This window comes from Schistocerca americana, chromosome 8 (assembly GCF_021461395.2).
Source record: "Schistocerca americana isolate TAMUIC-IGC-003095 chromosome 8, iqSchAmer2.1, whole genome shotgun sequence".
Lineage (NCBI taxonomy): Eukaryota > Metazoa > Arthropoda > Insecta > Orthoptera > Acrididae > Schistocerca > Schistocerca americana.
In genome coordinates, this window is record NC_060126.1 from 320,709,348 (window position 1) to 320,736,192 (window position 26,845).

The window sequence follows — 26,845 nt, forward strand, 5'->3', positions numbered from 1 at the left end:
GATCAGTGTTCCATTTCTGTAGGCTGTGGACACCATACTTGAGTGATGCGCTCTCTTACTTACTGAAGTAATTCTGATTGATCTTGGATTGCTGAGTGGAGTGAGCTGGCCGCATTAAATTGTCCAGGAATATGCAACGTTTTACCACATACAAATTCCATAGCCAAGGAATCCAAGCCCTGCTTATGTGTCATTCATAGGGAACTGAGAACTATCGGGAGGGCAGAAGTCCAGGACATTCCGTGACACTTTATCACTGCCATCAGGGAATGATACCATCTTTTGATCATTCCATTACTGGCAGGTAAGTAGCTGGTAGTCTTGTGATGCATGTATCTACAGAACTTTGCCAGCTAGCTGAACAAACCCGATTCAAACTGCTGACATGATCATAGTTATGTTTAGCAGGCAGCCTTACCTCGCTAGCCAAGTTGATGTGAACGCAGAGGCTAAAGTTTCTGCAGTGATGTTGTCCTCTGGTGTTGCCTCCAGCAAGCATGTAAAACAATCAGTCACTGTGAGCAGATATCACTGGCCATTCAATGGAGGAAACACAGCCCTTCCATGTCAAGGTGCACATGAGAAAAATGAGAGGCTGCATCTGGAAAACCACCGGTGTGCAAGTGAACATGATGGGACACTTCACAGCATTGACACTGGAGCATATCCGTGTACACTTACGGAATCTCTCTCCATCCCTGGCCAGATGAAATGTTAGGACACAAGGTGAAAAGTTGAGTATGCTACAGGGCAGCACAGACTGCAAAACTGTTGATTTGCGGCCATAATGCAGTTGGTAAGAATGGTCCTGCTCTTCCCAGTGAAACGTGATTACACAATTGAGCCTCCTCATCAGGAATGTTGACCTGTTGCAACTTAAATGCTAAAGTGGTGTTGTTGATGAAGGTCGGAAGCTCTCAGCTGTGCCTGGCCAGTTCTGAAAAATCTATTGGTCACGACACGCTGCTGATGCATGAACAGAGTCTGTCAGCACACCGTCAATGCCAGAAATGTGCTTATGTATGTGCTACATTAACTTATAAATTTCAGATGGTTATACTGGCAGGGAGAGCAGTTGATGTTATTCTGTTTGAAAGCATAGATTAGCAGCTTGTGATTCGAGTAGATCAGTGAACATCTTTGCTTCTGTAATCCTCTGGGCCTGCTGTGTAATAAATGTCTTTCAAGGGCATACTAAATTTGTACAATCAGTTACGCTGCGATGAGTATTATTGTTTTTACTTGAACAATAGACCTATTTGAGCAATACAGGGTGTTTCAAAAAGGACTTTACGATTTTGAAAATTCATATGAATTAATTCATAGTGCCTACAGAGGTGATTGTAGTGTCAGTTTGTAGGCAGATACTTAAAGTTTTGTTCCACATAGTTCATGAGTGCTGAATCACACCATAAGGAGCTCTAGCAGCAGTTCCATTAAAGATGGGTGCCTTCACTGGACCTGAGCATGCTAACTGTGTGTTATGGTCTGAAGAATCGACGTCAGTGACAACACTTCAGAGTAATTTCCATACCAAGTATGCTAAAGCCTAAAATTCATGAGTGGCATAAATGTCTTGTAGAAACAGGGTGCTTGGGAAATCATCAGGTCATCCAAGCACATCTGATGTCTTTGAGTGAGTGAAATAATGTTTTGTCAACAGCCGTACAAAATCGACCCGTTGTGCATCTCGCTAACTGCGAGTCTCACATATGACTGTTTGGCATGTGTTGGGAAACTGTTCACATTTGAAGCCATATAGATTGACAACTCTAAAAGCAATAAAAGACACTGATAAAATTGCTTGCAGGAAAAAATCATCTTTTCTGACAAGTCGACTTTTCACTTAAGTGTCATGGTTAACACACGTAACTGTTGGATTGGGGGCAGTGAAAATCCACATCAAACATTGCAACATGTTCATGATAGCCCTAAACTTAGTGCTTTTTGGGCATTGAGAAAGAACAAAGTGTATGGCACCTTTTTTCTGAGAGAGAAGCATCAACGGGATAGTGTACCTGAATATGTTACAGTAATTCTTGATACCACAGACTGATGAGAACAACCAAGAATGAAATGTTTACTTCATGCAAGATGGTGCACCACCCCAATATCTGTCTGATGTCTGAGATTTTCTCAGTGACAGCTTTCCAGGTCAATGGATTGGCTGTGATGTGCCAATTGCAGGGCCTCTACACTCCCCGGACCTGACACCACTAGATTTTTTTAATGAGGATTTGCACCTCCTGTACCGGCTTCTCTACATGAACTTAAAAGCAAGAATTTACACTGCCACTGATCAAATTACAACTGTAATGCTACAGCAAGTTTGGGAAGAAACTGACTTCCAGTGAGTCAGGAGAACCAATAGAAGCCACACCACAACACCTTTAGTCTTTCTTTTTTTTAAAAAAAAAAAAAAAAAAAAAAAAAAAAAAAAAAAAAAACCAGCTCTATGTCTTCTATCACTAAATTTATATGAATTTTTAAAGTTGTAAAGTCCTTTTTGGAATACCCTGTACAGCCATTAACAAGCTAGCTGTAATAGGAAATTTTATAAATTTTGGTACATTTGGTGCATTTCATCTGAGTTGCTTATGAATAATATGATAAATTTTGGTACATTTGTCATATTTCATCTGAGTTACTTATGAGTAATATGATTTTACATATGTTTTACAGTTCTGTCTTCCATGTAATATTGTTGTTTCTGTTGCTGTCTATTTGTAACTGATTATGTTTAACACTGATGTAGAGACAATAATCAGTTGTAGTACATTCTGACATTCATTTAGTAGTGGTTAGAAATAAATCTCATACTGTAGTTGATATTTAGTGACAGTTGTTTCACTGTTACTCTAATATACTGAAGTACTACAGAAACCCTGGTATAGGCATGTGTATTCAAATACCGAGATGTATAAACAGGCAGAATACGGTGCTGCAGTTGGCAATGCCTAAATAACACAACAAGTATATGGCACAGCTGTTAGATTGGTTAATGATGTTACAATGGCAGGTTATCAATATTTAAGTGAATCTGAATGTGGTGTTATATTCAGCACACAAGTGATGGGACATGGCATCTCCGAGGTAGCGGTGAAGTAGGGGTTTTCAATACAACCATTTCAAGAGTATACCATGAATATCAGGAATCTGGTAAAACATCAAATCTCTGACATCACTGCGGTTGGAAAAAGGTTGGGGCCAATGACGATGAAGAGAATTGTTCAACATGACAGAAGTGCAACCCTTCCACAAATTGCTGCAGATTTCAATGCTGGGCCATCAACAAGTGTCAGCATGTGAACCATTCAATGAAACATCATTGATATGGGCTTTCATAGCTGAAGGCCTACTCGTGTACTCTTGATGACTGCATGACACAAAGCTTTACGCCTTGCCTGGGGTTGTCAGTGTTGACATTGGACTGTTGATGACTGGAAACATGTTTCCTGGTCAGACAAGTCTCATTTCAGATTGTATCGAGCGGATGGATGTGTAGTATCGAGCGGATGGATGTGTACAGTTACAGAGACAACCTCATTAATCCATGGACCCTGCATGTCAGCAGGGGACTGTTCAAGCTGGTGGAGGTTCTGTAATGTTGTGGGGTTATGCAGCTGGAGTGATATGGGACCACTGATACGTCTAAATATGACACTGAAAGGTGACATGTAAGAAAGCATCCCGTCTGATCACCTGTATCCATTCATGTCCATTGTGCATTCCAACAGACTTGGGCAACTCCAGCTGGACAATGCGACACCCCACATGCTCAGAATTGCTAAATACTGGCTCCAGGAACACACTTCTGAGTTTAAAACACTTCCACTGGCCACCAATCTCCCCAGAAATGAACATTATTGAGCATACCTGGGATGCCAAGCAAGGTGCTGTTCAGAAGAGATCACCATCCCCTACTACTCTATGAATTTATGGACAGCCCTGCAGGTTTCTTGGTGTCAATTTCTGCCAACACTACTTCAGACATTACTCGAGGCCATGCCACGTCATGTTTCGGCACTTCTGCATGCTCTCGGGGGCCCTACGTGATATTAGGCAAGTGTACCATTTTCTTTGGCTCTTCAGTGTAGTAACTAGTTGTGTGTTATGTTCTGACTTTTCATTAATAATGGTCAGAAATAAACTTAATTTCCAGTTTACATTTTGTGACAGTAGTTATGTAAGATTATCTGCAGTATTGTGTGGTTCAATCTGCTGCCTGACAATTCCATCAGCGGTGTTGTTGGGTTATTCTGAATGGATATCAGTGGTGTTGTGTTATTTAAGTAAAATTTTTTTCTGGTTGTAATATGGTTTATCCAGAATCAAGGTGGATGAAGTTTCAATTAATTGTTTATATTTTAGGTCAATTTATTCACTGAGGATTAAATGTGGATAATGTCTTGTGTGGAAAATAAACAGCAACACAAACAACAATACTGCATAAAAGTCAGGACATGAAAAACATATGTTAAATCATATAATTCATAAGTAACTCACATGTAATACAACAAATGTATAAAAATTTATAAAATGTTCAGTTATAGATAGCCTGATGATGGCTGCATAGAAAAAATAGTACTCATAGCACCACAGCTGGTTACACAAATTTATTATATCTTTGTTGATATTTGCAGCTGCAAGTACTTAACTGTCTCATACACAGCCAGGGGCTTGTGGTCATATGCACTCCAACTCTGTTGCAATGGTGACAATTTGCATGAGAAGTACACAAGTGGTTGCCATGAATCATCTGACCACTATTGCAGTAACATGTCAACAGCAGTTTGACTTGCATCTACATCTAATGCCAAAGGCACATCCAGCTTAGGCTGTGCAAGAGGTGCCGTGTTTGACGTACACTGTCAGAAGGCCTCAAAAGCAGAGTACATTGGGTCATTCCACTACAATGGAACTCCATTCAAGCCTTTGGACCAGTATGTACTGTGTTCAATGTATTTTACAGCTACAGTAGTAGATGTCGGTGGTAAAAATTTAACATTCCTAGAAACTGGCAGAACTCCTTGATTGTGGTCAGTTATGGGATCTGTAGAACTGCTTTGACTTCATCAGTTGGCTATAGAGAGCCTGCTGATGATATTCCATGGCCTAGAAATGTTATCTCAGGTTGCCCAAACATCCAATTTGCCATATTTAATACCACATCAAACTGCTCCAGACGTTTAAATACCTCTTGAAGATACTGGTTGTATTGCAGAGTTAATGCAGAAAAAGGAAGCGTTGCAACATATGTAGGAGTTGCACACTAAGTAAAAACATTGAAACAAGCAGTTGTTATGTAGATTGTTACCTAGAAGCCTATAGTTTTGAGCTGTTACTACAGAATACTTCTCTTGTAATAAATCTGTAACAGTTTACAATTTCCATCTAGAAACTTCCAGCCATTTATGAGAAATCTATATGCTTTATTGAGCTACTTGTCAACAAGAGGAAATAGTTAATATTATGAAAAGGGTAGACTTCTACTCACCACACAGAGGAGAAGTTGAGTTGCAGACAGGCACAACCAAAAGACTGCTACAGAGGTGAGCTTTTAGCCAAACGCCTTCTTCTAACATAGAAAACAGACACCTAGTCATGCAAGCACAGCTCACACAAGATGACCCACTGTCTCTGGCCAGTGGGGCAGACATTCTTATTCGAGATGATCGACAGATCACAATCAAATACCTCACTGCTTCTCCATCACAATGCAAAGCCTCACACTAGTCTGCACACCCAAGAGGGGCTCACAAAACTTCATTGTACTGTTCTTCCTCATCCACCCTACAGCCAAGATCTTGCAACTTCTGACTTCCATCTGTTTGGTCCAATGAAGGATGCACTCCACTGGAAGCAGAATGTAGATGATGAGGAGGTTATTGATGCAGGAAGACATTGCCTCCAATGTTAACTGATAGAGTGGTGCCATGCAGGCATACAGGCTCTCCCAATAAAGTGGTGTGTGTTTATCAAGTGAATGGAGACTATGTTGAAAACAGGGTTTTGTATCCAAAAGAATGGGGAACAATATGGTGTAATGGAATCCCAAATAAAATAAACTTGCTTAAAAAAAGTGTTGCAATACTTATTGAATGACCATTGCATTACTGTGCTTCTCAAACAATTATGTTCAGCTATTTTTGCTCTTGGTACAATTGGTACTCTTGAAAACAAACAAATCAGCCTCCTGACATATTTTTCATATTTCCACACAATAATTCCTTAAGGAGTAATTTTCTGGACTAACTCATCACTTAGAAAGAAAATATTGCCAGCACAAAGCTGAACAGTATGAATAATGTGCGGTGTTCACCTGCAGTTGTCATGTAGGTACCTCTATAAGAAGCTAGGGATTCAACATCATTGTGACAATACACATATTTGTTAACAAAATCCATCATGAATAATCCAGCACAATTTTATAAGAATAGATATATCCGTACCTACAACACTAGAGAAAAAATGACATTTATTTCCCACTATTCTACATGCAGCAACAAAAAATTTTCATCATTTACCCAATGATGATGTTAAATGTCTACAATGTAGGAAAAGACTGATTGCCATTTACCATAAAACCATAAAGAAGACATGTCAAGCTGCAGGCAGGCACAATTAAAACACACTTACATAAAGCTTTGGCCACAGCCTTCATCAGTAAAAGAGAGTCACACACTATTCAAACACACAAGCAAGCACACAACCACCAACTCCATCATCTAGGGCCAGAATACTGGAATTGGCAATCATGTGTGCGTGAGGTATGCTTGTTTGTGTGTGTGTGTGAATGGTATGTGTCTCTCTTTTACTGATGAAGACTGTGGCCAAAAGCTTCACATAAATCAACTTTTTTTAGTCCTGTCTTCCTCAGTTGCATGTAATATCACGGTATATTGATAATTCTTACTTATGGACCATCTGACAGCAACTGAATAAAACACAATTTTAGTGCCATACGCGTTTCGCCTTTATTTTCTGCAAGGCATCATCAGTGGCAGGTTGCATGACAATTTCTTACATATTATGCTCCTGTTGCATTTTATGTGTTGTTCTTCTTCTTATGAATGCCAATTTGCGTTTTTTTTCCACATTCGACAGCACTGTGAACTGAACGCTTGTTTTAATGCAATGAAAACATTGAACGCTTGTTTTAATGCAATGAAAACATTGCATTAAAACAAGCGTTCAGTTCACAGTGCTGTCGAATGTGGAAAAAAACCACAAATTGGCATTCATAAGAAGAAGAAACATAAAATGCAACACGAGCGTAATATGTAAGAAATTGTCCACGCAACCTGCCACTGATGATGCCTTGCAGAAAATAAAGGCAAAACGTGTATGGCACTAAAATTGTGTTTTATTCAGTTGCTGTCAGACGGTCCATAAGTAAAAATTATCAATATACCGTAATAAACTTCACATAAGTGTCTTTTAATTGTGCCTGTCTGCAACTTGATGTCTCTTCTTTATGGTAAGAGGCAATCTGTCTTTTCTGCATTGTTGATATTCCTATCTGGAGTTTCCATTAAACATTAAATGTCTAACAGTTAGCAAAGCAAGTTTTACATCTAACCTAAAATAATTTATCTGAGATAACACTTCTACTCTGTAAACGATTGCTTATTTAAAAAATTGCAACCTGTAGCAAAATATTTACCCAGTTGGCGAAGAAAGACTGAAATGTTGCAAAAAAGATCTTGCTCCAATAAAAAACAACTATGTTATAATGATTGTCTCCCCAACTGACATATATTTGTGACAAACTGTCCCTTATTTCATAATAATACAAAACAAGCTGTTCTTCTTTGAACTTTCTTGTAGTCCTCAGTCAATCCTATCTAGTATGGATCCAATACTGCACTGCAACACTCTAACAAACGATGGACAAGTATGGTAGACCTGTTGCATCTTCTCAGTGTTCTGCTCATAAAAAGCAGTATTTGTTTTGCCTCCTCTGTAAATTATCTATGTGACTGTTCAAATTTAAGTTTTACATTATTATAATTCCTAGATATTTTGCTGAATTGATAGAACTTAATTTCGTGAGATTTATTGTGGAACCCCAATTTAACGGATTCCTTCTACTACTCATGTAGATGACCTAAAACTTTTCATCATTTAGGGTCAACTGCCACTCCTCACACCATACAGATATCTTCTCTAAATCATTTTGCAATCAGTTTTGATCTTCTGAAGACTTTACTAGATGGTAAATGACAGCTGCACTGGCATACACTTTCACAAGAACACCAGTTAGCACTAGGAAACACTGTATAGTAGGCACTGAACTAAACAAGCCTATGACAAGAGAAGACCAAGACATGCCCCAAGACTACATGCCAAAAACGCTCCAGGGCACCGTGTTCACAGGTCACTGCCACTGACGAAGCTGTCTCAATCTCAGTACCTCAGTAAGTCACATCAGGACTCAGTTCTCATTGCACTCAATATGTTGCACTGTGCTCTAGTCTTCCACAGTGATAGTCATCACCTCACACCTTATCTAGCTGTGAGGGAACATTAGTCATTGTATATAGTTGTGATATGAACATGTACAAGATTCAAATATTAGCATATGTTATTTGATTGTTGTTAACTACAGAAATTCAGATTGGACATAATTAAAGTTAAGTACTCAATTGGTTCCTGTAACAAAGTGTATTTTAAGTGTACATTTTGTGCTGTAGTGAGAGGAAACTGGCCACCCACCTATCATATCACCCCCTCCTCATCCTGCCAGGAAACAGAAAACATTGCAAGAGGGCACAGCCACAATAAGTGACAATGAGTCTGATCAACAAGTTTTGTTTGCTTTTCAGGTGTTCTCGCTTGCTACAGGGGAGCTGTTGTTATAGTGATACTATTTGCTCATTCGTTTTTGTTGGTGCACGTATTACATAAGGGGAGCTGCAGAACTAATCTATTTCTCTTTTCAGAGCCTTTTCATATTGGTTTTCTATTTGTCTTTTCATATTTTGCTGTAATTTGTTTGCATTAGAATTGCTGTCTTACCCCCTCCACCCTCTGCCCCTCAGCTGCAGACTGCTCCTGCTCTGGAACTAAATCAGATTTTTCAGTTTCAGAACCAGCAAACCACTACATTGCTGTCTACTGTACACCAACTGTTTGCTGCACAAGCAGTATTGGCTGCCCAACTGACCACCCAACCGACCCAATAAGTGCCACCAAACAACATACCACCATTTCTGCACTTCTATGAAAAAGAGGAGGAATGTCTCGAATATCTCACCCAGTTACAGACCCACTGTCAAGTACATCTAATTCAAGGTACTGTGAAATCTCATTACTTCCTGTCCATCGCAGGAACCCCTGTGTTTTGATTAATTCAAAAACTCTTCCCTAGGTAATCTCCCAACGCACTCTCCTATGATGAAGTAGTAGGTGCATTAAGTTAGTATTACGAACAGCAGATTCAGGTCACAGCAGCCAGATTTCAGTTCTTTTGCCTTAAGAAAAAGCCAGAATAGGCATACCGTCAGTGGTATACTGACTTACAGGGTCTTACTAGGAAGTGTAAATTCCAGTGTAACTGTGGCAACGTTTATAGTGACATGATGATCCACAATGTGATCACCTACAATGTCCCTGATAGCAGAATTAGAGAAGAGATTCTCAAGTACTCATGTACTTCACTCTATCAAGAGCTGCAAATATTAGAAAATTTCCGATCCAGTGGCATAGCCACTGATAAATTTGATCAGGTCCTAATTTGTTGGGTCAAGTTGCATCTTGCCTGCAACTGCCCCCTCAGCTGTCACAATTAGCATGCACAGAGATGCGCAGACAGCTTAATAAACAAGTAGCCAGGCCTGTAAATCTAGTGCAGTCTAACCCACAATGGTTTGCTCACCATAAGCAGCAAGACAGCCTGTTGCATAATGCGACATGTTTACTCACATGAAAAGATAGGCCATATCCAGGCAGCTTGCTCGCAATGGCAAAAGAACGTAAATTCTGCCTGCTCTCACGACACCAGGTCTCATGCACATTCTATGAATGCAGTGTTTTCAAAATCGACTACAGGTTCTAAAAGGGTTGTGACCTCATCTCACCTTAGTGCAGCATGTCACCACCAACAAACTATTTGTAACACTAAAAGTTGCTGGACATCATGTTGACTTTCAATCGGACACAGGTGCTTCTGTAACTTTGCTTAATCGTTCCATGTATGAACAGTTAGGCTCGCCATGCTCTTCACTACATACAATGGACAGGAAATCCCTGTACTTGGACAGTTTAGTTTACCTGCCACTTACAAATCTCACACTCGGTCAGTGAAATCTACTGTATTGCAACCAAGAGACGTGCAAATATTTTTGGCTTAGGTTTGTTTGGCTTGTTTGGCCTTAGCATCCATGACAATGTACTTCAAAACTACAGTCAATCCACAGATATTCTCAGCTTAGGCTAAGGCTCAATACCCAAAGCAACAAGTGCACATAGACTTGGCAGAATCATTTTGCACTCGTTGGCTCATAGTGTAGAGTCTTTTAGCAAGTTCCCATTTGGGGTGCCTATGAATGCTACCATGTCACGTAGCACCATTCAAGTATTGATCTCAATTTTTTTGCATTGAGGGATTACCTGAAGTCATTGTTATGGGCAACAGACCTCAGTTCACATCACATGACTTTGAACAGCTTTGTGAATGAAATGGAATTTGTCATTTAACAAGCACCCTGTTTTACCCTTAGTCCAACGGAGAAGCATAACACTTTGTATGCACTTTTAAACAACAGATCGCCAAGCATCACGCCTCCCACACATGGGAACAGGCAGCGCAACTCTTTCTTGCCTCCTAATGCTCCCATCCATACAACAGACCATCACCGGCACAACTTCTGCATGGCGACCACCATGAGAAACTCCTTCATTTATTCCAGTCACTGCAGTGTCCAGCACCACTGATGGAACACAAATATCGCTTTGCCACTTTGTACCATGTGATCTTGTTCTTTACATGGTTTTTGGCCGATGTCGGCACTGGGAGCGAGGCCAGATCCAGAAACACAATGGCACATACATGTATCTAATCGTAGGTCCCGATGGTTTGCAGCGCTGTCTCTAGAATCAAATTCACTTTGTCATTTGCCCCAGGATTCTGCTGCCTTTCTTCTCCCAGATTTACAGTCTCATGGGCCCATGTGGCCTTCACATCTGCCTGCTAGTGCCGCCACGGCACCCCAGGATGATCCAATGGAGAGAGCGCCCTTGTCTCCACTGTCGCTGCTCTTCAACTCAATGGACATGGACCCTCCATTGTCGTCACCGTCATTTCCCCAGGAGCTGCCTAGGGACTGGAAGTGTATCCTGAGCAGTGTTTTCAGGAGGATGTTCCTCTGCTCTCGCAAGCCAGATATCAGGGTATGGTTCTCCACAGTTACGGTTCCCAGCTCATCTCTATGTCCAGGTTCCTGCCTCTCCCCTCATTGTCATTTGCACCTCTAGTACACGACAAGAGTGTGGCGTTTTGGGGGAGAGGAATGTGCTGGTGTATGCCTTTGCCACCACACCAGTCAGCAACAGGAAACATTCTATAGTAGGTGTTGAACTAAGTGCGTATGTGACAAGATAAAACCAAGACAAGCCCCCAGGCTATGTGCCGATAATGCCCCCTGGGCAGCGTGCATAAAGGCCGCTGCCACCGACTGAGCTGTCTCAATCTCAGTACCTCAGTAGATCACATTGCACCTCAATACGTTGCACTGTGCTCTAATCTTCTGCAGTGACAGTCATCGTCTTGCACCTTAGTGTGAGGGAATGTTGATCACTGTACATGGTTGTGATATGGACACGTCCAAGATTTAAGAATTAGTAAATGTTATCTGATTGTTGTTAACCACAGAACTTCAGACTGGACAGCACTGAAGTTAAGTACTCAATTGGTTCCTGTAATAAAGTTTATTTTCACCATGTGCGCATTTTGTGTTGAAGTGAGGGGAAGCTGGCCATCCACCTATCATACCACCATCTCCTCATCCAACCACGAGCCACAAAACATTACAAGAGGGCACAGCCACAACAACAGAATCAATTGCAAAACTCTATGATGGCTGCTCAGATTGTATCCTAATTCACTTATATAGATTATAAACAATAGAGGGGCTATAACACTTCCTTCGGGAATGCCGGTTATCACCTCTGTTTGACCTGATGACTTCCCATCAACTACTACAAAGTGTGACCTTTCTGACAGGAAATCATGATCCCAGTTGCACAAATCAGAAGATACTCCATAGGCACACAATCTAATTAGAAGTTGCTTGTGAGGAATGGTACCAAAAGCCCTTTGGGTATCCAGAAATACGGAACCACGCTGAGATCCTCTGTTGATAGTATTTTTTACTTTGTGTGAATAAAGAGCTAAGGGTATTTCACAAAAACAATATTTTTTGAATCCGTGCTATGTGTCAATAGATTATTTTCATTGAGGTAATTCATAATATTCAAACACAGTGTATGTTTCAAAATTTTACTGCCAATCGACATCAGTGATATGAGTCTGTAATTCATCGTATTACTCCTAATTCCTTCCCTGAATACTGGTGTGACCTGCACAATGTTACAGTGTTTAGTTGAGGATCTATCATCAAACCAGAGATTGTAACATTACTGTTAAGAACAGATCTATTATATCAGCAGACTCTGAAAGGAAACTAATTAGTAGTAATTTAAGTTGCTTTGCTATAAAATAGGACTACCTCTCTGTCCTTATTTGAAATTCCTTCCTCATGTCAACATATTCTGAAGAGGTCATTTTAGCTCAAGTTTTTTTAACTTTAAGGACTTTATTTTGTTATGTCTCTACCCAAATCCAACAGTAAACTGTCCTTTGAAAAATTAGCACAAATGAGTTCACTATCTCAGATTAATATTCACATTAATATGCTACCTGATTTATATTAGCAACAAAGGGGACTGGGCCATTTGTTAATAATTCAACTTTGAAGTTTTGTGATATGAACTGTGCAGCCACACTGCACCACATACTCTTGAAAATTTATTTCTCCTCTATTTCTGAAAAGTTACCATGTTTATTCATATGATTATGTAAAACGATAGCTCTACTTGAGAGTACACCAAAAATGCTGTGAACTATATCTTATTGAAAGTGATTTGTTTACAACTAGCTAAAATGTGATTTAAATTGTTGTACTGTGAAATTCATTGAAATTGTATATGAAATTAAGTAAACTTTTGCAAACTGTATATCAGAACATGTAGGGCAATATGTGGCCCATTTTTTTAATGTAATTAACTACAAAAATCTCATGACATTTAACTTTTCTTTTGTAAATCTTACATTTAAGAATGTATTCAACTGTTTAGTTTTATATAAAAAGAGAGGGAGAGAGAGAGTTAGTCTGTCAGCCAGTCATCGAGTCTGCATTATTGTCTTTCAGAAGTTGTTTGTGTGAGTCTCTTTCAGAGGCTGTCAGATGAGAAATGTATATTCCAACAATGTACATGCTAATCGGTCACAATATAAGACAAGAAAAGTGATATACTCTGTGTTTTATTTAAAAATTAGTACATCAGCATCGCCAAACACTCGGATTTTCTGAAGCAACAACCCCTGAGGATATCAAAGTTGAGTACCTCATCATATGGAGCAGCTAAGTTATTATCTGAACTTTCATTAACTGTGGTTAAAATTTTTAAGTTTTTACTCGTCTTCGTACTTGTGAATGGTGGAGGCCCAAACTATTCAGTTGCTCTGATGTTATGATTGAGAATTCACTACTACCACTGTCCAATTATAGGAAGAACTACAGAAATTGTATATTTTATTTTCACTCAGCGCCAGTGGTAATTAAAATGCTTCCCTCCTCTCACACATTTAAGGGTATCATTTTAGCTACTCTGAGAATATCTAGTTCCAAATTACTTACATTGGTAGATGCTTTTGATTTGAATTGTGGAATATTTACTTTGTTTTCTTTGGTGAAGGAATTTCAGAAAACCTTCTTAGTAGTTCTGTTATAGTGGCACTAATTGGTTATCACAAAGCTAAGGTGTTGGTTGTGTCTTGCCACCGATGTACTTCACATACAGTCAGAATATCTTTGGATTTTCTATGAGATTTTGAAACTGAGTTTCGATGAGGAAACTATTAAAAACATCTTGCATTGAAATTCGTGCTACATTTCATGCTTTGCAAAAATTTGCTAACTTTGGGGGCTTTGTGGTCTTTAAATTTGACACGCTTTTCTCATTACTTCTGCAACAGTGTTTTACCTGCTTGGGTCAGCTCTTTCTCTTATTCATTTATTTGGTATAAATCTTTCCATTACTGTTGACACCATTTCTCTGAATTCAAGCCACATCTGACCTATGATTGCACAGTTAGTTTGCAAGGAGTGGAAGCAGTTTCATAGAAGGTGTCATGTGGATTTTTATCTGATTTTTGAAATATATACACATTTTGTTTATTTTTTTGTGGTTTTAGATGTTACAGTATTCAGTCTTGCTACAATGACATTGTGCTCACTAATTACTGTATCCATCATGAAGCCCCCAATTTGCTTGGGACTATTTGTTGCTGAGAGGTCAATTACATTTTCACAGCTAGTGGATTCCTGAACTAATTGTTCCAAATATTTTTTGGAGAAAGCATTTCATATGCTTTCGAATGACTTTTTATGCTACCACAGACTTTGAAAGTCTATTTTTGCCAACATATCAAGGGTAGATAAAAGGCACCACCAAATATAACTGTATGAGTGGGATGCTATTTGAAATGAGACTCAAATCTTCTTTGAATTGTTTGGCAACTGTATTATCTGATTCGGGAAGTTAGTAAAAGGAAACAATTATTAATTTTGGTTTTTCAGTACAGCTTCCATCATTAATTACTCAATAGACCTATCACTCTCTGTTTTTATACAAGATAGACTACTTAAAACAGCAACAAATTTGTCATCACCAACTGTATTTAATCTATCCTTCCTGAACATCATAAGGTTTGTAGCAAAAATTCCTGTTGAACTTATCTCTGGCTTTAGCCAGCTTTCAGTACTTACAACAATCTGAGCTTCAGGACTTTCTCATAATGCCCGGAGCTCTAGTTCTTTCCCAACATAGCTACAACAGATAACTACTATATTACAAATGGTTCCTACATCAATACTCATCCTGTGTTTGGCCTGAACCCCCCCTGAGATTGAAACTGTTTTTGTTATTTCACAAGACCCTCTGACACAAAAAACTGCCAAGTCCACTCCATGCAGCCTCTGCTTCATATGTAGTCACCTACTGTGTGTGGAGGGCCCCTGACCCACTATGCAGTGCAGAGGACCCCTGACCTATTACACGAGACCCGATACCGCATCACTCCATGGCACATGTCAAGGAATCTACAGCCTATGTGGTTGCAGAACCATCTGCACCTCTGATTCAGACCCTCCACTCGGCTCTGTATCACAAGTTCACAATCAGTGCTGTCAATGAAGCTACAGATGGTGAGCTCTGCCTTCATCTCATAAGCAAGAATGTATTTTGAATGTATTTCTTCATGGATCCAAAAATATGGAAAATGCATGGGGTGATAGTGGGACTGTATACAGGGTGTGTAAGGCCTTCCCAGCAAGACTTTTGCAGTGTCCATGGGTTGTTCATTGATTTGGGGGAGGGGATCAAACAGCCACATTGGATTAGGGAAGGAGGGGGAAGGAAGTCTGCCATGACCTTACAAAGGAACCATCCCAGTAATTACCTGAAGTGATTTAGGGAAATCACAGAAAACATAAATCAGGATGGCTAGTTGTGGGTTTGAATAATCACAGTGTACATGGGAAAATCTTGGAAATATATGAGCGGGGCCACAGAGGAAACATGGTACAAGTTTCCTGTACTCTATCTCTTAGAAAAACTGAGAGTAAAGAGTGATTTTTCCTCTCTTTCAGTATCTGTATCTAATTGTTTTTCTAACATGCTGCATACATTTATTAGGGCGAAGGAATACAGAAAATGCAAGAAGCACCAGATTCAGTTGTATTTTTAAATTCTGAGTTTTTCACTTTGGTTTACTTATCCCTGTCTTGTTGCCTAGTAAGTACACACTTATCTTTTGTTGCAAATATTATGATAATTTATTTTTAATTTCATTTTGAATATTTATAGAAGTTACAAATATGTACTTACACAAAGAGACTGTCTCAAGTAGAAGTACTCAATGGAAGGTAATAACCAGAATATGAACCTGAGATACAAGTGGCAGAAACAGAGCAACAAGACATGTAACTATTTAACTAGCCAAAACGTTATGACCACTGCCCTCCATGAAGTTGGATGGTGCCTGGTGGCATTGTGGGCACATGATGCAATAACAAAAGTATTCAAGCAGAGCAGATACATATGTGGGATCACCATAGTGAAGACATGGGCTGCAAAGGGAGAAACCCATTGACATAAGTGACTTTGGCAAAGGGCAGATTTTTATTACACAGAGCCTGTGAGCGAGTATCTTGAAAATGGCGAAGCTGGTCAAACATTCACATGTTACTGTTATGAGCATCTATGGAAAAAGGTAGGGCAGTGAAACTACCATTAGGCACTAAACAGTTGGATGTCCACAACTCTTCACAGAATGTGGGGTTCAGAGGCTTGTCTGCTTTGTAAAGTAGGATAGATGGTGCCATGGCGTATCTGCCAAAAGAGAACAACGTTGATTCACACACAAGTGTTTTGGAGTGCACTGTTCATTGTACACTGTTGAACACTGAGCTCTGCAGCAGGCCACTTCTACATGTTCACTTGTTGACCCAACAACATCACCAACTGCAGTGAGCAGAGGACCATTGGGATTCAACCATTAATAAATGGAAATGTTTTGGTTCTTCATGTGAATCACACTAGGTCATCTTGTCGTCTTCGCAAAGGCCATCATCAAGGTCAGCAGCAGATCAATGTGTGAGTTTGCAACAGATACAGGCTGGTGAGACCACTCTTATGCTATGGGAGACATTCTCCTGTGCTTGCATGGGAGGAGACATTCTCCTGTGCTTACATGGGAGCTGCGGTAGTAAATGAAGACATGCTGACAGCTTGGAACCACCTGCATCCCTTCATGTTTGCTGTCTTCCTTGACAGTGATGTCATCTTTCAGCAGTATAACTGTCAATATCTCAGAGCCAGAACTATAATACAGTGATTTGTGGAGCATGGCAATGAACTCACTTTGATGTCTCAGCAACCAAATTTGCTTGATATACATCCAATGGAACCCACCTGGGTAGCTATTGGGCACAATCACTGCATACACAAAACAATGGCCCATTATTTGCATGAATTACATGACCTGTGTGTAGACATCTATGAAATAAACTGTCGGATCCCTGATATGCAGAATCAGTGATGTATTTCATTCCAAAGATGGACAAACAAGCTTCACACAGGTGGTCATAATGTTTGGGCTAATCAGTGTATATGATTAAGGTGAAATTTTATTGAATATTCTAATTATGCAGTAATGAGCATAAATGAAGTAACATACTAGTGAGATTGGGGAGAACAGGGTGGAGGGGCAGAAAGCAAGCAAAGTTATCACTTTGAAGCTGTATTACAGCAAACCTTCACATTAGTGACACAGATGTTGCATATAAGAAATGTTATTTGTTTCACAATGAATGGAGCAGAAAGGTCTAAATTTGACACTATTGTTTCTATAATTAATAGACATATGAAAGGAAAACAAAACCATAAGAAGCAACTATTTAAATATAATTACTATAAAATTAATTATTGTAGTCTTGCTGTTGAAACATACATAACACAGTATAAGAAATAAGTAATACTGAAAGTTTTATGTTAACAAACCTGATGGACTTTGAAAAAGGCTCTGGCCCACAAATAATGAAGTAATATACTTCTAACAGGATGTCCTTTTTCATAATGAAACTTCTAGTATATGCATGAGCAGAATATATATATAGTAAGCCTCAATAATAATTTTATTTAACACATAAAAGCTCTGAACAATACTGACCTGTTGGGCTGTCAACATCAGTGACCTTCTTGCCATCGGCATAGACTGCATAGCCTGTGACCGGAGCTGTTGTGTTGATCGTAACAGGGAGCCAGGTGACTAGCAGGGTTCCATCCTGAGGGCCTGGCTCCACTTGGATGTCAACCGGAGGGTCGGGCAGACCTGAGGAGAGCAAGGATCCGCGCTCTGCTGGCTCACCAATGACAAACACTTCAGTGTAGCACGGTTCCCACAGAAATGTATGGGTGAATTGTTAGCCACTGCCTAGCACGCTTATCACCCACTCACGAAACAAGTTCTGTAATCTTGTAAATATTGTGCCAGTGAGTAAAATCATCTAGCATGCAGTGTGTCTAACTGTCATCACACACAAAGGTGCAGTTTGTGTTTGAATCTACAGGTGCAGAACTCCAAATGATTTTAGCTTAAATAACAGTGTTTTGCAAGTTCAAGTTATGCTTATGCAACTGTGCTATACAGGTCAAAAAAGTTTAATTGCCTTTTAATTTGTTAGTTTGAAGTCACTATTTTCAATAAAAATGAATTCACAGAATTCCAATTTAAAGGGCTGGCATGTGATGTCTGAAGATGAATGAGAGAAAGAAATCTTCATTCTCTTTTTTCACATCTCAATGGTCAGAGGAACATGAGTAATTACTCAGTTCATCGTGCAAGTGATAGAATACATCATGTTTACTTTCCTCCAAAGTTTCTGTTCAAGCAGTTATGTTACTGAACCCTCTCTTTCAAAATTAGTGTGTTAGGAACATACATTATTAACTAAAACCCTTATTTATGTGTCAAACAATGGAAAATCCAGGATGCAATTACAACCACATGGCAATTCACCAAATATGTAGAGGAGGCATTTAGTTGCAATCAGGAACAATGAAAAGAACGCTGGAAATACTCAGCTTCTGGACTACATCCTTCATTGAATATACCAAAATCACGCACACTCACACAAGCACAGCTCATATGCACAAGGCCACTGTTGCCCCTGATGCTGAGGTCTGATTACCTGATTTGGCCTTAGTGCCTGGAGACAGTGGCTGTGTAGTGTGAGTTCTGCTTGTGTGAACGAATGTGAATTTTCTATGTCTGATGAAGGACTTAGTCCAAAAGTTGAATATTTCTAAGATTCTTTCCCATTGTGAATGTCAGCAACTCAATACCCCTCTATGTGGTGAACTGCAACCTATCTTTTCCATACAGTTGTTAATTAGCTTTCAAGCATTCTGAGTAAGCTTTATGTATTTTGAAGAAACCAGCTGAGCATCAATAAAAGAAGTAAATTGTTCTGCACTGGCAGAAATATTTACAACTGCAAAATATTTCTTTATTCAAACCACTGTTAGGGCATGATTTTATTTGGTAATTAATGATATATGTTTTAATGTTTTGTCAGGATGCTCTAGGAAGTTCTTGTCACCACAAGAAGTTTACAAACTGCAGCAAAAAATTATTTTAAAATGATTTTCTTTCATTTTTTAAAAAGTTATATTTATAGCACAGAATTAATAACTGCCAATAAAAACTTTCAATGACTTCCATTACAGTAATTAAATTTCATTCTTACAGAACTTTTTACAAGTTGATTATTGTGCAGTATTAAACAACAACCAAGCATTTCACGTGGGATTATTAAAGAGACCTCTACACAGTGTAATACAAGACCACGTGTGTCTTACAGAAGAATAGATCAACAATGTGCATTTTCTAAAAGGTGTAAGTGCACTAGAACAGCTTCTGACTTCTCATTCTCATTCAAGGTGAATCAAACAATCAACCAGCACTCATTTATAAACTTGGAAATAACACTGGTGTACAACTTTGTAATCATATGTAAAACATGATACTGATGAATACCAGTGCTGCAATAGAAATAATAAAAGAACATTTACAAAGGAAACATGCACTTTCAATAAATATGAGATGAAGAAAAAAATTAAAAACCTACTCTTCTAAAACACATGGGCATTCTGGCTCAATCAGAACTTGTTTTTAGGGGCAATTTGAATGGAACATTGTATTTTTAAATTATCAATACTGGGCACTGACTGACAACCACCACTGCTACAACTTATCTACTAATAAATGAAATAATTGTATTAATGTCTCAGAAAGAAATTACAACCAAGCATGTCATGTGGGATGTTGCCATATTAAATTCATTTGACAATATATGCTTGTCGTTATCTGTGACACGTTAAAACGGTGTGCTGGGACAGGAATACGCTCTAGACACCTGCCTTTCATGAACACTGCTATACAAAATGGGCCATTAATACACACCTTTTGAGCACATTCAAAGCTTCAGTTTATCATTGAGTCTTTGAATGTTTCAAGTTGGTTCCTAAGATGCACTCAAGTGTTTCAGTTGGAAATGCAATGACCACAAAATGGGTGGTTACAGGTGTGAGTCCTGATACAGTACATTGTTTTAACCTGTCGCTTTGCATTAGATAACAATGAAACAAGAGGATCATCATCAAAGAAATATTTCATCACAGTGATTTTTGTGTTTTTACCTACAGAAAGAACACAGTTATAAAGGAGAGTGGTACACTGCATTTCAAGAGATACCAATGTATAAGAGGAAAATTACTTATTTAATATGAAAGAGGCAAGAAAAATAAGCCAGAAGCAGTATGGAAAGTGAATTGCATTCGCAATCATATGAACTGTCACATATATTTAGTTAGTGGCTGTCATCATATATGTATATCATGTGCTCTATGGCACTAACCTTCTCCTCCATCACCACCACATTTAGAAATAAAAGATCAGATGCAAAGTTTCACTGCATTTCTGTTAATCTCCTTTCATGATCATTTTACACATGCTACAGATTACATTTGTTGTAATAGAATGTTTATTCAGCCCACCACACAATTGTATTTCATGCTGTAATTGGTTTTGTAAACATTGGAAGTTCAGGTTGGAGTATTAACAGTATTAGGAATAGGATAGATTATTACCCACTGTAAAGACGACATGTCAAGGTGCAGACAGGTACGATGATAAGATTGTTACACATTTGGCTTTCAGCTAAAGCCTTCTTCAGAAAGGCAGAAACACTCACATTCACACTAGCAAGCATACCTCACACACACATGACTACTCTCTCTTGCAACTTGACCCCAATGCAACTGTCACAATCAATGAGCATAGCTATATACAGTGAGGCAGAGACGGGGGTGGAACATCAGAGTGCAGGTGAGGTGAGAGAACAATGCTGTCTGGTAGAGAGTGCAGGGACTAGATGGTGGCATGACCAGAATGCCAGGCACAGTGTTGGGAGGTTATGGGGGATGGGGTGGAGGGGGGATTGGGAGGGGGGGGGGAGGGGGGCGAGTGGAAAAAGAGAGTTGAAGGGAGGGCAAAAGAAGGGTGGATGCATTGGCAGAAACTAGCACATGATGAGGATGGTGGGACATGTGAAAAGGTGAAGGCGATATGACAGAGGGAACAGAAACTCTTGAGCAGAGGGTGTGGGGACAATAGGTTACTGTAGGTTGGCTGGAATAATTTTGAGAGTGGAGAATGTGTTGTAAGGATAATGTCCATCTGCCCAGTTCTGAAAAGCTGGTGGTGCTGAGGAGGATCCACATGGCCTGGGTTGTGAAGCAGTCATTGAAATCAAGTATGTTAAGTTCAGCTGCATGTTGTGGCACAGGGGTGATCTACTTTGCTCTTGGCTGCAGTTTGGTTGTGGCCAGTCACCCTGGTTGACTGTTCATAGGTAGTCACACCAATATAAAAAGCTGTGCAATGATTGCAGCAAAGTCGGTACATGACTGAGATAGAATAAGCCTAAAACAAGACAGGGTGTGTGGACTGGACAGTTCTTGCACCTAGGTCTTCAACAGGGAAATGATTTCTATGGCAAGAGATTGGAATTTGGAATGATATAGAGATGTAATAGGATGTTGTAGAGTTTGGGTAGGTGACAGAACACCATTTTAGGAGGAGTGGGAAGGATCTAGCTTAGGATGTTCCTCATTTCAGTGTGCAATGATAGAGAATCGAAGCCCTAACAAAGGATGTGAGTCAGTTTTTCCAGTCTGGCATGGTAACGTGTGAGGTAGTAGCATTCATTTGTAAATGGTTCTTGGAGATGGTAGAAGGATTAGGGTTGTGTGGCGAAATGGCAAAAGAAATCTGTTTGTAGCCTAGGCTTCGGTTAGTACATGTCCATGAAGGCCTTCAACAGTCAGGTAATGGTGTTCTTGTCACTGTGTCACTGCAGATACGCCATTCCTGGGTGGCCAGGCTATATGAGAGAGAATTCTTTGTGTGGAAGGGATGACACCAGTTGAAATGCAGGTGCTGTTGCTGGTTAGTGGGTTTAATGTGGACAGAGGTGTGCATTACAACTATCGGAGGAGAGGAGGTCAAAGTTCAGAAAAGAATCTGGGCTGAGCAAGACCAGGTCCTCCTCTCTCCTCCCGCTCTCCCTCCCTCTTCCCTGCTCATTTCTTGATTGCTGCTTTTGTTCAACTTGACAGTTGCATTCCAACCCAAGCAGCCAGCGATTGTGGTCATGTGCAGGGTGAATGTGTGGGAATTGTCTTCTCTGAAGGCAGCTTTGGCTGCAAGCTAAATGTGTAAGACTCTTTCCATTCTGACTGTCTCCACCTCAAGGTGTCATCTTTATGCTGAGTAGCAAACCGTCCTTTTCCTAATACAGTAGTAACTGGTTTTGCTTACATAGCCATCATCAGACATCCATATCCCTAAAATGTTATTGGACATTGTTCTTACTATAGTGTTTATGCCATCCGCAATGACAGCAAACTCAGTACTAAGGATGATCTTGATCGAGTGAGTGATCGATGAGGTATATGATCTATGATAGTATGTAACTGAAACTGGTAACAATCTGAAATATAGATTAGTTATAGACTGAAAAAACATTGTATTGCAACTGTGGTACAAATCCTCACTGCTACTCAGTGCCTAATACATCCAAAATTACTGCTACAGTGTGATACACTTAATTTCCAACTGAAATGGATTACTCTTGTGCAGAAGTTTTCAGGCATTTGTTTCACTACTCTGGTGCTTAATGAATAATTAAACAAGTAGCCTCCAGGCAGAAAATATACAATGTATATTTTGCTGTGCTGTAAAATATCAGATATGAGACTGAGTCAAAAGAAAACATAATTTTACACTTAAAAAAGCAAATGCAGTATTAGCAGCCAGTAAGTTAGTAAGAATATTCCTGAAAGTATGCCAGTTTGTCTCCAGGTGGCAGAATCATACACACACTGAAACCAGAACTGTGTAAACATGCTGCTCCATGTGCAGCTAATATCAAATTTAATGGTTTTCAGTTTTTTTTCTGTGTGCTGAAGTTGTGAAACCTATCAAAATTCATTGCAAAATGATCATCCAAGTATGATAAGGCATGTTTGTTTCAGAAGAAAACCTATGATTTTAACAGAAAGTTGCAACATGTATGATGCCTTTGGCTAATGCTCCTCAACCAGATCAGATGTACAGAATTGTTGCTTTAGAAAACACTGCCCAATTGCAGCCATCTTAACAGAAAACCTCTGGAAAGTCTCTGGATGACACTGTTATCAACCATAATCCTTAGTCATGGTTCAAAACACTGCATTGTGCATGAAGAGCTCCAATTTCATAAAGTGCCAGTAAGATTGATGTCCAAACAAAATTAAAAAATAATGTGACACTTTCCTTGCAAGAAGCATTCCTCAGGAGAAATCATGGTTCCACTAGCACCAAACAAAAACTAAGAGAGGTAGTAAGTATGGTACCATACCTCTGGACCCAAACCAAGTAAGTTTCTAATGCAGCCATCAGCCATCAGAGGAAAATGTTATGCAGACCTTCTTTCAAATGAAAATCATGTTGTCTTGGAATATCATCCACATGAAAGGCCACCAACACTAATTTGTCCTACTCAGACAACCTACAAATAATTTTTGTCCTGAACTCAAACTGAAATAATGTGTATCATTGTCAATGGGTTTCCTGTAGCAACATAACAAAGCATAGTCACAGATAGCCAACAGTTAGGGCAATCTGAGACACGAAGTTTGAATGTCTGCTGGTGATGAAGTCTTCTCAGGTGATCATCTGACTGATGGCGTCATCTTGTCACAACATTTTGATAAGTCTCATACTTACCATCTTCAAGCGAAAAATGTCTTCTAACATACCCTCTAAGACTTAACCTATGTGGTTTTGTTTCAATTATGATGTATGTCATACTGTGTGTGACCTACACGCAGATTTCCTAACAAATAGGCACTTTGTAAGCACTTCTGAACTTGCATTGTTTGTACTGGAGTTTATGTTGAAATTTAATACAGCTATGCACCATATGTAAACAATAAATAGCTTCAATTGACTCATCTCAATTTTTCCATCCATCCAAATGCTAACCCACTGGTAACTAAGGAATCCAGTGTGAAATTTCTTTAGAAAAAGCTACTCCACTAACATGAAGCTTGGATTATATTTATCATACAAGATGAAAAACTGATGCTCTAACAAAACTCAATGGACTTCTGTTTTGAGATGATAATTTACAATTAAAAAATACACTACTGGACACTGTGAGAGAATACATCCATTCTGGCTAGTTTGTCAATATACAGGAGACGTAATAATGGAAATCTTGGTGCACCAAGCTAAGCTGGAAAGCATATGGAAGACATTCATCTATCTTCAGGTCAGACATGGCAGTAAAACTTAAAACAATAGGTTTTGTTAAGTGTGTCCTCCAAGTTTTGATCGCACCTGTCAGACCTAGATGCTTCATGAATACAAGACAGAAACTTAGAACTGTGCAGTATATCAATTACTGACCTCAAGGACATCCTGGGGAGAACAGCCATTATGAAATGGCAATGGGCCAGCAATGATGCCAGAAGAAATTATGGCTGATGGTACAAGAGACAGAGTAGGAACAAGAGGAAGACCACCAGACCAACAGAATAAAGACCTGTGGAACGTTGCTCGACTCAGATAGCTAAATATTGCCTAAGCCTCTTGCCCATGGAAGACGTGGTCGAGCTCAATACTTAGGGAGGTCACATTACTTAATGAAAGAAATGATCACTGCTACTGTTGACGATGAGGTTGAATTTTTACCACATTACGTGACTTAAGCATAATTCAGTAGCAAATGTAATCAAAACATGAGCACAAAGACTTGTAAACAAAACATGAGCACAAAGATTTGTAAACAGCAAAGTGGTAAAAAAAGTTAGATATGAGAAAATTATCCGCTGTAAGTTTACACGCATGCAATGATACTTCTTCAGGCTAAGTTGAGCTGAATGGGCATATCTATTTGAAATGAACAGATGGGTACTATGGTACAGTCTGATCAGAGGCTGCCAATAATTGTGTCTATAATGAATCATAGTGGCTCTCAGTGACTGAGTAAAGTACCTACAAATCCTAGTTTCTACAATCCTAGTTCAGACCCACAGTTTTTCAGCCATCCATTGCTTCTTTTAGCTTTGGAAGTTATCAATAAAAGTGCAAACAGTCATGTTGCACAACTGTTTGGAGCCCACGTTACAATGTGGGATTCCCTAAAACTGACTGGGTAATATAGTTAAGAGTTTGGAGAAAGGCAAGGACATATCATCTCCAATGACACAATGCATAGTAAAGCACTGTAATATTCAAATCAATCTCAGGGTTGAGGACAACTTTATTTAGTAACAGCATATACAGAACACACATACTGACTATTACCAATAACAGTCAAAAGTTGATTAAAAAAGTACCTAATGGATCCTGTAGGTTATGGAAAATAATGATGGGAACACTTGATCCAAAATGTGTTTCAAAAAGGCATACAGACAACAAATTACAGATGAATAGGACGTAATAGTTTTGTCAGGAATACAACTTTGTATAGAAATGTCTAAAAATGAATGAACAAACACAGAAAGAAATATAAGAATAAAGGAATTGTCGAGAATATGAAATACTGAAAGAGAGCAGCACAAAGATTAGATCACAGTTAGGTATCATAGTATGTATGACAGATATATTCATACTCTGAAGACACAAAAGCATTCTTTGTTAAATATGTGTGTGCCCATTTACTTTTCTGCAGCTTCATTATATGTGACTGGGCTTTTCCTATAAATAACACTAATATTATCCTCACAAATACTAATTTGAACATTATTCCTTGATGCATGGTGTTTCTGTGTTGTTCTGATCAATTGTGCCCCATGACAGAACATAGAAAAGAGAGTCAGTCAGTTCAAAGGTTTGCTTGCAATGTTATTTTTATTGTCACTCTTTCATCACTTGTGAAACACTTGAAACTTTGATGTAGAATGATTATCTCCCTAATACACTGTATTTACTACTTTATCTTATTACTTTTTTAACAGTTTTGGTTACACATCTATTATAGCATCACCATAACATGTGTCGCACAAGGATACATTTCTTTGTACCATAACCACTGAAGCACCAAAGAAACTGGTATAAGCATGCATATTCAAATACAGAGATGTGTAAACAGGCAGAATATGGCACTGCAGTCAGCAATGTCTAGGTAATACCACAAGTGTCTGGCACAGTTGTTAGATCATTTACTGCTGCTAAAATGGAAGGCTGTCAAGATATAAGTGAGTTTGAAAATGGTGTTATAGCCACAGCATGAGTGATGGGACACACCATCTCCGAGATACTGATGAAGTGGGGATTTTCCCATACGACCACTTCACAAGTGTACTGTGAATACCAGGAATCTGGTAAAACATCAGATCTCAACATCGATGTGGCTGGAAAAAGATCCTGCAAGAGTGGGACAAAAGA

General features: G+C 39.2%; 1 protein-coding gene across 1 annotated transcript in view; it reads right to left on the reverse strand.

Annotated features, from left to right (window-relative positions):
• Positions 1 to 26,845, reverse strand: part of LOC124545801 (RIMS-binding protein 2-like) — a 195,294-nt gene that overhangs the window by 22,024 nt on the left and 146,425 nt on the right. Inside the window, exon 6 of the mRNA XM_047124746.1 lies at positions 18,017 to 18,178. Within this exon, the coding sequence (XP_046980702.1) occupies positions 18,017 to 18,178 (162 nt within the window). The remainder of the gene's footprint in view (positions 1 to 18,016; positions 18,179 to 26,845) is intronic.